Source organism: Cavia porcellus, unplaced genomic scaffold, assembly GCF_034190915.1.
Source record: "Cavia porcellus strain 051 isolate PalLab524CR breed Dunkin Hartley unplaced genomic scaffold, mCavPor4.1 scaffold_21, whole genome shotgun sequence".
Lineage (NCBI taxonomy): Eukaryota > Metazoa > Chordata > Mammalia > Rodentia > Caviidae > Cavia > Cavia porcellus.
This window is the reverse complement of record NW_026947504.1, coordinates 17,008,046-17,022,497: the sequence shown is the minus strand read 5'-3', so window position 1 is coordinate 17,022,497 and position 14,452 is coordinate 17,008,046. Positions and strand designations below refer to the sequence as shown.

General features: G+C 40.5%; 1 protein-coding gene across 7 annotated transcripts in view; it reads right to left on the bottom strand.

Moving 5' to 3' along the window:
* Hmgxb3 (HMG-box containing 3) overlaps positions 1-14,452 on the bottom strand; it is a 45,916-nt gene that overhangs the window by 12,490 nt on the left and 18,974 nt on the right. For 3 of the 7 annotated variants that reach the window (XM_063232349.1, XM_063232350.1, XM_063232352.1), the window contains exons 7-13: positions 12,824-13,224; positions 11,355-11,530; positions 11,134-11,231; positions 8,849-8,947; positions 6,872-7,021; positions 3,686-3,972; positions 3,101-3,228 (exon numbers count right to left, since the gene is read on the bottom strand). In XM_063232349.1, coding sequence (XP_063088419.1) covers positions 3,101-3,228; positions 3,686-3,972; positions 6,872-7,021; positions 8,849-8,947; positions 11,134-11,231; positions 11,355-11,530; positions 12,824-13,224 — 1,339 coding nt within the window. The remainder of the gene's footprint in view (positions 1-3,100; positions 3,229-3,685; positions 3,973-6,871; positions 7,022-8,848; positions 8,948-11,133; positions 11,232-11,354; positions 11,531-12,823; positions 13,225-14,452) is intronic. The other 4 variants (XM_063232353.1, XM_013140932.3, XM_003477347.5 and 1 more) reach the window with 4 other exon arrangements.

The window sequence follows — 14,452 nt, the reverse complement described above, 5'->3', positions numbered from 1 at the left end:
GGAATTTAAATGCAGTGATTTAAGACAAATAAAAGGGTGATTTTACATTTGTACAAAATATATCATGCAAATTTGTACAAAAGCAAATTCTAGAACATATGTTTTCAGTAGAGTAGGGAATAGAGGAATGGGGAAGACTTTCTAAGGATGATAAGCAAAGGCTGAAACCATAAGCGCAAAGCTCTGGTTACATAAAAATTAAAAAAAAAAAAAAAAAAAAAAAAACCCAAACAACTCTGATGTCTCCAAAATCACCAAAAACAAATTTAAAAGACAACTGATAAACACGGAGAACACTGCCCCAAAAAAAGTCCAAAAGAAAAATGGAAATGTTCACAAAACAAATTCATGACAGAGAAACAAACAAACAACAAACCCCACAAAGGATCATGAAAACAAATATACTCTTCCTGGTAATAAAAGAAATACCACACATTAATAAATGAAACACTAGTTTTATTTATCAAATTAATGCGCTTTAAAAAATACTGATCTATAAAAAGTTCTCAGAGCTGAGTTTTAGCAATGAAATGATACAGTAATGAACAGTTGGAAACTGTGCTGATTTAGCAGAGAAGCAAACAAAAAACTTAGTTTTAAATCTAACAAAATACATGTAAGACTCAATGCCAAAAACTACAAAAACTGATCAAATTCTTAAAGATAAAAATATTTAACAAGAAAACCCCCCAAGATGAAACAAAAAGCTTTATGAAAGAAAAAAAAGAAAACCTAGTAAAATGGAGAAAAAGATCTTGTTTGCACACTGAAAAACTCCAGTATTACTAAGCATCTCAAATTTCTCCAAACTGATCTGCAAATACAACACAATCCCTATTAAAACTGTAGCAGAATTTTGTAGATATTGACAAGCTGACTCTAAAATCTGTACAGAAATCAAAAGAATGGAACTAGCCAAAAACAGGGTTGGAAGACTCATCCTACCCAATGATAAAACTGGCTGCAAAGCTACAATAATCAAGACCGTGTGATTCCAAAGGATGAACATGTAAGTCAATGGAAAATTATAGTGTCCAGAAATAGGCTCACCCACATACAGTCAAATGCTTTTCAACCAAAGAACAAAGGTATCTTAATAGAGAAAGGACTGTCTTTTTAACAAATGATAATACAACTGGACACTGACATTAAAAAACTATATTCACTCAGAACTTATAGTTCTAAAAAAGTTAATTAAGAATGGATCACAGAAGGAATTACAAGGTAAAACTTTTAGAGACCAGGAAGGGGATGGAGGGAGGAAAAGGAGAGGAAAATAATGGGGACAAAAATAATTGATAGATTCTACAGGCATGCACTAACATACCAAATGAATCTCACTATGTTATTACTAATATGCACTAATAAAAATGGATAATAGATCTAAGTGTGAACCATAAAATTATAAAACTTTGAGAGGGACTTATAGCCAGAATACATAAAGAGCTCTCAAAACTCAACATAATTCAATAAGCCAAAGATGTGCACAGATAATTTATCAAAGAAGATACAAAAATATTCATACATGATTAGTCACTCGGGAAATAAAAATCAATATGAGACACTACCATACACACAAAACGTAGTATAGCTAACAACACTGCCACCGAGTACTGGCAGGCAGAGCTAAATGGAACACACACATCACTGGAAAGAATATAAAACCTTTTTGGTAAAAAGGTTGGCAGTTCCTCAAAATTAAATATGTATTACCACTTAACCCAGCAATCTGAGTCTTAGGTATTTACATAAGATAAGCAGAAAGGCAACATTTACACAAAATCCTGTACACCAATGTTTGCAGCAGCTCTACTCATAATTAACAAAATTGGTAACAACAGAAACATTTTTTAACAGGCAAACAGATAATCTGCAGTATATTCACACATACTCAACAATACGATAAAAAGGAACAAATTACCCATGTATACAACATGCCTGACTCTCAAAAGCCTATGCTGAAAGAAACCAGACTCAAAAGGCTACAAACTACTGCTGATTTACATAACATTCTGGAGAGGAGAAGGCTGCAGGAATAGAGAGGAGATCAAAGGGCTGCCGAAGGCAAGGATCAGGAAGTGAGTTTAGCTACACAGGAATAAGGGACTTCCTTGGGGGTGGCAAACTGTCCTAACATATTCGCTGGGTGAAACTTACACAAATCAGTGCATATGTCAGAAATCACAAAACTTTACAACAATGAGAATTTGATCATAGAAAATATGAATTTTAAAATGCATTTTAATTTAAAAAACTACATAATCCTAAGGACTAAGTCTACACTCCTTTTAACTGTTGGAAAGAAGATAAATAATAAGATTTATTAAAAGGAAATTCAAAAATAAGGCAATACAAAGCATTTAAGGTAAAAATAACAACTCTTTAGCATTCAATATAAACAAATTCAGACTCACAATAGCTGGTATATGCTGAGCATTCTATGAATGCACGTGGGGGAGCAAGGTCATAAACATGCAGCAATTCTACTTCTGAAAATGTATCCAAAAGAAATAACTGAAGATCTGTGGACAGACTGAATGGTGCAACAGGGCTATGAAGTGGAGTATGATAGACTCCTTTAAAAATGGTCACAATATTCCTCTATCACTGGTTTAGAAAGATACCTATGATACACTACTGAATTTTAAAAAACATGTTACAAAATACTGTACCACACAATGGAATTTTATGTGAGAAAAACTAAAAACCTATAGAACTTTCCAGAATGTCTCACACTCCACGTGGATGAGTGAACACATCTGCAAGATTAGACAGCACAGTGTTAAACGTTTTATTGCAGGGCAATGAGATTACTACTATTTTTCAGTTTTGGCTTTTTACTTGTCTATACTTCCTAGCTTTTCACCGATAAAGCATTGTTCAGAAACTAACATTGTTTTAAAGATGCTAGAAAAGTGTCCTAAGGACTGACAGGCAAAGATCATATCCTAGGCCTGAGGTGTTCGGGAGGAAGGTGCTCCTCTTCCTAAGAAGCCCTATGGAGAGAAGGCCCAGCGCACGAAGGGCCACAGCTCTGCTGCATGAAGGCAGTTCTCAAGCCTACTTGGGGTACCAGACGGAAGTGAAGGCTAGTACCCACCTGTGTAGATGTCCATGAAGCTGTGCAGAGCCAGACAATGGGGGTTCAGACACATCTTCACCTGAGCAGTCACCACCTGCAGCCGGTTAGCTGTTAGCAGCCAGCACTCCTGGGGTCCAGCCAGGGAGCTGGTACCAAAAACACCGCCACAAAAAACAGAAGGGAAATCAGTCTCTTTATGCAGGTCGTGGGCTCAGTGATCAGTGGCAAAATTCTCAAAACTTTAATGCAATAAGGAAAGAAACAAGGGTTTTTTGGGGGTGGGTGCTTCCACTTTGCCAGAATCTAATCTATAAAACTGGCCCTACTATTAATGTTCTCAAATTCATTATTTAATCAATCCCACTGAACCCCCAAACCAAAATGTGATGCTGATCAGTCCAGATGTAATGTAAATCCTAAGCTGTTGCTAATAACTTCCAGGCACTTTCAACAGAAATGATAATTACTAATAAGGTAAAAGAAGCTAAAGGAAAGCAAAGAACATCTTCACAGGTTAGAGCTCAAAGGCAGAGAGACGTGACATGCATCAAGTGGATGGGGGAGCTAAGAGCAGACACAGTAAAGGGGTAAAGGAGAGCTTACTTTTGTCCCCCTTTGAATAATGGGCTGCTGCAGAGAAGGCACTGCGTGGATGGGGACTCATAATAATTCGACCAAGAGGTCTGCTCGATGGTGACTGTTTCCTCACTCACGTTGGACAGGATCAGTCGAGAGCTATTGAGTTCATGAATTAAGGCGAAGACCTCGGCCAGTTCCGACTCATTCTCAGGAATCTGCAAGACTTTGCGCAGCAGCTGCAGCGTGGACTGGCGCTGAATCTCCCTTTGCGCTGCACTCAGTCCATCTGGGAGTGGAGAACTCACCTCCTGCTAAGAGAAAGGATCAGTCAATGCCTGGGCATAGAACAAAGTGGCGACAGGCTAAAAGGAAACTCTCCAAGTACAGCCACCCATGATTGAGTCATGGGAAACCTAGGTTCCTGACTGCTTGCTCGTAACAGACTGTCACTAAGGCCAGTGATTTTCTGTGGGGATCAAGTTTTCCTGCCAGTAAAATGAGGATATATGCACGTCCTGGGAATGGATTCAATGGTTAGCTCTCCTACGTTAGTAGGATAACACCTTGGTTTCTGTTCTGAAGAGCTTGGTTCTTGGCTGTACATGTCTGTGCCATAGCAATTAATTTGATCTGAGGCTCAATTTCCTCACATGTGAAATGGACAAAAGTGCTACTAATCTAGTATACTAAGCTACCATATGGATGGAAAGAGGTAATGCAAGTAAAGCACACGGGACAGTGCCCGTGATTCCGTGAGAACTACGAACGGTAGTTTCCATACACTAACAGTACGTAAGGCTTAAATTATTTGTCTTTAATCCTTTATGGGTGCCAGGTACATGGCTATTTTAGACACTTGTCACAGCCCTCCAGAAACACAGCTCTGAATTATTCATTAAAAATAGGTCCTCCAGTGGATTCTTTTTCCCAGTGGAGGTTTCTCCTGATCCTTTTTGCCAATGCAGCACGATCACTCCCTCCTTTTATTCCTCAAGTGCTTCCCTTTACTGCAAGAGTCACCATTTCAGTTGCTAAGCAACCATTGGTCCTCTTCAGTGAGGACAGGGTCCCTGCTTACTTTTTCATTCCCAAAGCTAGCATAAGGCCTGAGTTACAAAAGATGCTTTCATACTTGCTGGACATGTCATATACTTTCTTGTAGAAACTAATTCTTAAAAACAAGGACAGTCAAAAATTAACTATGCATACTTATGATAACTTTTGTCTCACTGCTTATAATAACAGGTTATCTGTCTTTTCCCAATTAAACTGCAAGCTCTTAAGGGAACAGGCCATGTCCTAATTCAACTCCGATGGCCTTGTCCATAGATGGCATTCAATGTATGCTAGCAGAAGGAATACGAAAGCACTAATTAATTCAGGAGACCTGGTGGACACTAGAATAAGTTGTTTTAGGAGGCTGCATGTCCCCAAGTATGACTATAATGAACCATGAGCCTGAAGACCATGTAGCAGGAATACTATCCTCTAGTACCAAGCCAGAGATAAAGGACAGAAAAGCCTGAATGCCATCTCAGACTTGAGACACTGTGATCTTAATGACAGCAGATGAAGACAAATCGGACAGGAAATGTACAGCCACCAGGTAGCTCCAAAGGGTAACATACACAAAGGCCCTGATTTCTGACCAAAGTCTTGTATTTTAGAAAACAGTCTGATGGTGAGGTAAGGTCTAAAGATGAGGATTTTAAGGGTAGGCAGTTATAAGTTAACCGAAGACAGAGGAATATAAGGATGGGAATCAACTGGCAAAAGGTCTTGTTTGACCTGATACAAGAAGTCTCTTTATAACCTTAGACCTAGAAAGCAATACTCATTTCCATACTGTAAATTGCACAAATAGCCAAATGAAATGGGAAGCAAAAGGAACGTTCAGAGTATCTACCTACACAGAATTTGTTGGGAGCCGCGTCTGTGATAGCTCGCCTTGCGCGGCGGACGTGCGGCCTGTGGTAAAGAGCAAAGCCTGAGGTAGATTACCCCTCCCATCGAATATGTTAGTTTCCTGCTTACCGCGTAAACAACCCGCTCAACAATATAGTCTGCCTGGCAACTGATGATGTTAGCCAATCAGCTTGCCTTGCTTACTTTAACATGATTGGACACTGTACCCGTATATATACCGGTGCCACCCCTGGGCGGAAGAAGAAGCCAGGTAGAAGCCCAGAAGTAAAAGCCCAAAAGGAGCCGCGGAGAGCGGACCGGTAGAGGCTTTGGGGCAGACTGAAGCACAAAAGGAGCCGCGGGGAGCGGACCAGAGGAGGCTTCAGCTGGGAGAACCCAGGGCAGGCTGTACGGAGAAGGAAAATAAAAAGAAAAGGTTGTCCACTACCAGACTTTGTCGTGTGTCCTTCCTGCCGGCCGGGAGCGGACATCGACAAGAATTCAACTCCATCACCTAACTACAGCTCCACACACACAGGCAGTTCCACTTAAAAAGTGTTAACTTAGAAAGTGCCTAGAAAAGATTATAGTCCCCTACAGAGTTAAAAGAAGCATTTAATAAATGGTAACTGATGCTATGGAAGAGACTTAACATGCGTAGAAAACCTAGGAGAAAGCTTAATTCTAGCAGAAGGCATAAATTAACGTACAGGTCCTGGACCAGGTCTTAGAGATAAGAGGATGTAAATCCCACTCTTCCATGTACTATTTAAGGTCTGGGCTGCCATTCTCATTAGTCATTGAATTCTTGGGTCTTAGACATCAAGGACCTGATTACTATGGTTTGAATGTGTCCCTTCAAATTTCATGTGTTAGACACTTAATTCCCAAAGTAACTCACTAATGGAATCTGAGGTGGAACTTCTGAGAGATGATAGGGACACAAGAGCTCTGCCTTCATGAATGGATTAATCTACAGATTAATGACTTGAAGAGTTATTGCAGAAGCAGCTTTGGTTTTAGAAGTGAGCACTCTCTTGGTTCTTGTTCTGAGTAGCTGATTATCCAATCTCAGGTATTTTGCTATCTCAACAGAAAACATACTAAGACACTGGTGGACCCCTCACCTTGGCAAGGAGGACACAGCTCAGAGAGAAGGTACTTGCTCAGGTTCAGAACTTACAACCTGGTTCTGGTCCTGATGTTCTAGATACCAGTCATGTATCAAGAAATCCTTTCATTCTACTGAAACAGACTCACAACAGAGCACAACCCAAGGCCAGGGGACATGTTTGGGGAACTCACAAGAGTCTTGGTGGTTTTCTCAGTCCGGTCTTTGGCAAGGTTAAAACCACAGCTAGGACAAATCCGAGGTTTGTGCCGGTTAGTATAGACATAGCTGCAAGAAGGATTCTTGCACTTTCCCCTGCCTCTTGACGTAGCCAAGCCCAAATCCTGAAAAAAGGTAAGGTCAATGTTCAGCGCTATAGAAGTTAGGTCAAACAAGCTGTCGGTAAGCCAGACATGAAAGTGGCATAAAACCACACAAATCAGATGTAGCCTAACTTCTAAAATGTCTTGAAGTGAGATTCCTTTTCTGTAATGATTTTTAACTTTAACACAGGCTACATAATCGATTAAACAAGTATGATGATTCTCAAGGGTCAGAAATTCAAATGTCTTCAAGGTCCAGGCAGCAGGTAGAATAAAGCAATCTGTTCAAAAGAAGAATGCTACACTGTAGCAAACTAAAGGTTTCTAAAGATTTCAGTCCTAGAGGATGGAAGGGTATAGCTTCCATGGCAGAGCTCTTGCTTAGCACGCAGGACCCCCTCATGGTCTCCACTCAGCATCAAAGAGGGAGAAAAGATTTCAAGCCCTACCTAAGGTAAACTGTGACTTGGATTAATCTTAAAGCTTTAACATCTAAGTTTCTATGATAAGTTACTACTAATCAGCCTAAGAGAGAATTCTGGGCAGTTTTCATAGATGGTAAACCTAGCAGCCTCCTATAGCCAAAGACAGGAGGATATGCAGGGCACGAAGAAGCAAAGTCATTAGTTCTCCATGAGAGGAGGTTTTCTCTTTAGGGATGCAGCCAGACTGGGCGTCATTAACCCACCAACTGCTGTCCTGTTCATTCTCTCTATCTCTCTCATATCTCTCCATTTCCCTCTCTCTCCCTCCATATATAAAAATGTATACTATATATTCATAAATATATGGGTATCATATATTTTTGTATCTTATATTTATTTATTCCTTTTTTGTGCTGTCCAGGCTGATCTTTATGAGCTAAATAATCCTATCTTAGCTTCCTTCTCCATACCACAGAATGTACTATGGTACCTGGCTAATAAATATTTTTTGAATAATGAAAGACCCTTTATGAACTTGTCTGTATTCTTGCAAAATCTGTTCATCTCACTGAAATCAAATAAAGTGCCAAAACATATCTGGCTGGTTGTTACCTTATGGATCAGCAGAGCTGGAGAACAACAAGCGTGATAGAAACCTCAAAGACACCTAAATCAATATAGCATTTTCTAGCTGGTGAAACTGAGAACTAGAGAGGAAAGTCTTGTCTTAGGTCATATGGCATCTTAGCAGTAGAGCCAGAACACATTTACAAGCCTTTCAACCCTTTCACTGCTCCATGCTGTGGAGTTATAAAATGATGACCCCACAGTCACATATTCACCTCCTGGGATGTTAACATGTGTTATGTTAAAAATAAAAGGAGAAGGGGAAGGGAGAACTCTAAGGGGAAGTACTAGGCCAGCAATGGCAAATCTTTTGGAACTTTCAATAACACCAACAGCCTGCTACAGCACGCATGCAGTGGGTTTGCTACCACTAGGTTCAACAAAATAAACTGTTTTACTTTACTAAAGCACTATTCAAACCCTTTAGAAACTAGTTTTTGAATGTGTGTTTTGGGAAAGACAACATGCTGTAACTCTGTCTATACTTATTTGTGAACCACACCTTCTAGGCTAAGAGGTTCAAAGACTACTGAATTTAAACCTGGATTCTCATCTTTGACTATTCTGAATAAAAATATGCTCATCTCAGCTACCTTGTGCTTTACAGCTACCTGGGAAAAAAACCCCACAATGATCTAGCAGATTCCCTGTGCAGCTATTATTTGTACCAGTTTTGGGAGTTTCAGCATCAATGATCATATGTGACCCTTCTCTCGCTCCCAGTACCTCAACCTGTCCACTAGCCTCCACCACACCCTCGACCCCAAAGTCTACCCAGCACCAGCTGCACACTTACCAGGGTGACGGTGCAGCTGTACTTATATGGAGGAAACATATCAGGCTTGACCTCTACAACCTTCACCTGGGACGTTCTATTGTTTGGGCCACTCGGTAGCTGTGGATTAAAACAAGTTATTTAGTGCGGCTTTTTACTTGAGCCTAGGTTTTTAGTTTTGTTCCTAAAACAACTTGAGGAAATAGAGTCCTAGGCAAAAATCGGTAGATGTGCTCTTTGAGCCCTCTGCGCTGCTAATTGGCAGTCACTGGCCCACCAAAGAACACTGTGTAAGTCCAGAGATTGTGACCTCTCTGTATAGCTTCTAACACTGTGTATTAGAAACACCATAAATCAAATTTACAACTACAATCAGGTGGTAAAAGAATGTAACAGTGATATATACATATACATATGATTGAACAATTTTAGCACATAAGTCATCTAAAAACTATTCACAGGTGTCATTGGCAGAGAGAAAGACTGTCATTTTCCCTCTTTACCACCATTAATAAAATCGTCCAACGTTCTTTAGGGAATGTACATTTTACTTCTACAATTAACAAAGAAGAAAAAGATAAAAGAAGGCATTCTAAATTAAAATTATCCTGTAACAGTGAATTTAGGTTAATTTTCAGAAAGTAAGATTTCATGTTACCTGTTAACTGATTCAAGAACACCAAGAGTTCGTGGTTTTTAACAAATATCCAGAGGTGCTGAGCAAAGGGAAACTACAGAAAAAGTGACAGTATGTATATGAAGGGATTCTATAGGAGCTGAAAATTAACCAGATATCTTTGTTCACATTGCAAGATTACACACATACACCCAGAGTTGCCACTACCATCTAGGTAGCAGACAAACAGTCCTTCAAGTAAAAGCCCACTGATATTCAAAGCAGTATTTTATGAAGACATACATTTTATGTAAGTGACTACATATAAAGGGAAAAAAAATTTTTTTTGGTGGAATTGGAGATTGAACACAGAGGTCCTACATAGCACCAGGTCTTTTTAAGTTTTTATTTTGAAATAGGGTGTTGCTAAGTTTCCCAGGCTGAACTCAAACTTGTGATTCTCCTCCCTCAGCTTCCTGAGCAGCTGTGATTATAGCCACCATGCCTGGTTCCCACATTTTTAATGTGTATATTTACTGGCTGCAAAATGAAAATCTTTTCTTACTGTGCTGTGTAGTGTGACTCAATGGTAAGAGCGCTGCCTAGCATGCACGAGGTCCTACATGCTATCCTCAGCACCACAAACATGTCCAAAGAAACAGACATACACACACAAGAAAAAAACGTGTGTTACCTTCAGGTCATGTTAAGTTTGGGAAATGGTGATTTAGAGACATTGGCAATAATTATTCTGGCCACACATGGCCTTAAAAAAAGTCTATCCAGTAATGCTTTTATTCTTTGTTTAGAGTGGTTTTAGTCTGTTTTGTATTCTTTAATTTCAATATATATAAAGATATGGACAGCTATTTTGAAGAGAACAAGAGACATTATGGTAGCCATTGTTGATTTTCCTATTGTCTGGCTTTGAAGGCCTATAATGCTTTCATTCTTCTGTTTTGATCAGTTTTATACTACTTTGTTTTGTTTGAATTCTTCGTGTGTGAAGATATAGACAACTACTTTGAAGAAAACAAGAGACATATGGTAGCTACTGCTGATCTCCTGTTGTTTTGCTTTGAAACCTTGTGTCACTTGCATTGTATTCTTCTGATCTGCTTTGTTCTGTTTTGTTTTATCCTCTTTAAAATAAAAAAATAAAGTCTAAGAATAAATACATTTGAATACACAGATTACAGATTTTGGGTTACATAAACAGTCTCAAAACACGAGAGAGCTAGAGAGAGCTAGAGAGAGAGAGAGAGAGAGAGAGAGAGAGAGAGAAACTTCAGTTGACCAATGAGGACAGAAGTCTCCAGACATCCAAGTGGGCAAATCCCTGGCTGCACCCCCCCCCCCTTGGTACCAGGGATCGAACTCAGTTCAGCTAATATCTTAATAGGTGACTTTGGGTAAAGTGTATATGGGTATTCTTTATAGTGCTTTTATTTGGGGGCATTTTTTTATTGTTCTAAATTATACATTATTTCTAAACAAAAGGCTTGGAAACATACATTCAGTTTAAAAACCGAAATTACTTTACAATAGAGAAATTATTCTGCTTACCTCGCAGAAGTCTACCATTGCAAATTCTGGGGTCTGAGGCCTGCTTTTTGCACAGGCGTTCTAAATTGTTCCAGAGAAGTGGCCAGATGCCCACACAGCCTCTGCTCTGGGGAATGGGTCTTACCTTCACTTCACTAGTGCTAGATGACTGCTGCATAGGCTGGCCCAGCTGCTTCAATGTGCTTGGCTTCAGGCCGCAAGTCCTGACAGAGGAAGTCTTATCTGAGAGAGCCAGGAGACAAACTGGTAACTTTTGTGCATTTGGGCTCCCCACTTTTCACCTCCCTGCTCCACTTCACGCCGTCCCACCGGGAAGCCTTCCTCCCAGGTCTGCTTCATACTTACCACTCAGGGAAAAGGCCTGCCTGCCCCTGGGTAGTCCCACGCTGCTGCCTCGCCCCACATTAGCTGGGGCTGGCAGAATCGCTCTCATGGGTCTTGCTGCAGCCAGTAATGAGGGCTTGCCTCGGGCTCTGCTTTTAAGCTCTGGGGTTCTGGGCCTAGTGGTGAATAGGTCAACTCTGAAAAAATTTAAAAAAAATTTTTTTAGATGAAAACCAAAAAGAAAATCTGAAAATTCTGATCTAAGAAGGTAGAAAACCAAAGCACAATCTCCGTATAGCACTTTTTTTTGGTACCAGGAATTGAATTCAGGGGCTCAAGCTTGCTAGGAAGGCTCTGGGCCAATGAGCTATATCCCTAGCTCTACACAGCATTTTACTAGAGGAGTAAGTGGTTAAAATACCAGGTTTTAGAAAGATTTTTGCTGTGTGCACTGATACATGCCTATAATGCCACCAAATCAGTAAGATGAGGCAGGAGGACTGTAAGTTCAAGGCCAGCTTGGACAACACAGTGAGACGTCTTAAAAACAACTGGAAATGTAGCTCAATAGAACAAGGCCTATGGGTTCCATCCCTGCTGCAGAGGGAATTCATCCATTATATAGCTGAGTGACCCTGGACAAGTAATTCTACTCTTCCATTAATCTTAATTTCTTATGTAAAATAGGACAGTAACTATTTACACTTTAAGGGTCATTAAAAAGACACAAAATATAATATGGAGCCAGATAACTTCTTATTGCTGACATTACTCAGTGTGTTGAAGGGTATTTAACATTCCTCTAGATGCTGGCAACAAGTTCGCCAAAAATGCCTCTGAACAGTGCTAAAATGTCCCCTGGGAGTAAAGTTGCTCCTACATGAGAAAGAACCATGATATAAACAAATAAGGGCCTTCAGTTACACGAAAAAAACAGTGCTAGAAAGGGCTACATGCTGAATCCAATTAAGCCATAGTAATGAAAGAAAAGGTAAGAAAAAGCCCAACTTAATGACTTTGGCCTATTTGTAAGTCAATAGGTTTGTATAGTTTACATATACCCTTTTTCAGTCTGCACAGTTAGCCTATGAGATGAGGACTTTTCAGAAGAAAGAACTCAAGTCCAGGAGCATGAACTGACTATGCCCTCAAACAAGGCCTTTTGTTAAAACTAGAACTAAATCTTCCAGGAAGAACTTCTTTTATACAGTACCTTAACAAGGATTCTCTTTCTAGACCCCACGTCCAGGGCTACTGACTCATAGTCTGTCACACTGCCCACAGCCTACATTAATAAAATTCTAACAACTGCTCTAGGAGTTTCAGAAAGGCAAATCATTACATGTCTCTAGGCCTTGATTTTTCTTTTTCTACAAAAGGACCCATTAACTGGCCTCTGCTGCCTCTCTCATGAATGCTGTAAAGACAGGGACAAAGCACACCAGCTGCTACTCTAATACACTCCCAGTAACACATTCACGATGACTTACCCTGTGGGCTTTTTAGGAGCAGGGAGTTGGGTGGAGGTGCTGGTACCCTCAGCTGCTGCTGGTGGTATTTCTACTCCACAACTGTCCTTCTCAGTTGTCCCCAGAGTGGCTTCAGGCTTGACAACTGGTGTCTTAGTGACTGCTGTACCGCAGATCCCAGGAGCTTCCTTAACCAAAATATGGGCATCGGAGGTGATTGCTTCCTCCCATTCCTTCTCCTCACCCACTTCTCTTGGAGGAGCTACATTTAAAAGCTGGCTTACAGCTTCTGAATTCTCCAGAATCAGTTTGCAGGCATTTTCCTTGGAAGAATTCTGCTCAGGCGGATGATTTCTTTTAATCACAGAACCTTTGGAGGAAATGCCTGAAGCCAATTCCACTTTGACTCTGGCTGGCTTTTCCTAGAAAAAATAAGAATACTTTATATGCATAAGGCATTTTACACTGACAACATTCACATATATTTTCATTTGATTCTCTGAATACTAATATATGGGCAATATCCAGAAAATGAAATCCAAGAAGAAAAGGCTAACTTAATGTCCCAATTATAAAACTGGTATGAATCTAAGTCTTCTGATTGCAGGGTCTTCGGGAGAAATTTCTTACTAAATCTTGGGATTGTTTGGTTTGATTTCTGAGTGCTCAAAGGCCAATTTTCTGTGTCTAGAAAGAGGCTGACATATTGCCACATGGGATCTAAAAGCTGTTCACCCTGGTGGTGCTTTTATGAGGTTCAGTCATTTCCAGTATGGTCACAACTTCACATTAGTGTTTCCATGTCCTTCAGGAAAACCTTATCTTTCAGGTAAATTTTCTATTTTGTTTGTGTTGCAGTGCTAGCAATCAAACCCAGGGCCTCTTTATGAGATGCAAGTGTTCTCTCACTGAAATACAACCTAACCCCCTCAGCAACTTTAAAATGACTTACACATGTGCTGTTGTGATTGGCAACTGGCAGTCAACACCAGATGAACTGAATCAGCGTGTGTGCCTGTGGATGGCCGACCTGAGGACTGTTGCCAACAACAAAAAAGGAGCACTGGAAAGGTAACAGTGTTGTTGTATAGTACTGTTGGTTCTCCTGTGGCTATTGGTTCTCCTGCAGGACCTTGTGAGCTTCTTTCCTTACACAAACTTGGCTGTCCCCACTATCAGAGGAGCTCAGGACCTCACTGTCACTGAGAATAGCTGCAGTTCACTTTGGGGGAGCTCTGGTCCTTATTTTGAGCATACATCATTTCCTGCCTCGGAGGGGAAGATGGTGTTTTGTTCAACCTCCTGGAGAAGTTTGTCACATTGGCTTCCTGATATGAACTCAGCTGTTCTCATTGTTGGACAAGTTTGGGACTTGCTGTCACTGAGGATGGCTGTCGTACTTTTCAGGAGGGTTCTGGTCCTTAATTTGAGTGCTGCTTCCCGGCTGCAGTGTAGATCCCTCAGCCTGCTGGCACAGATACTTTATCCCACTACCACAGATTTTATAGCTTCCACCACTGACCTTTGGACCTTTCCAGACTTGCATGAGACACTGTCATGGGCTCTAGGCCTCTAGCTGTACTGATGGGGGGCACTGTCTAGGTCTTCGGCCGGACTCATGTAGGATGTTGTCATGGGATCCAGGCTCAC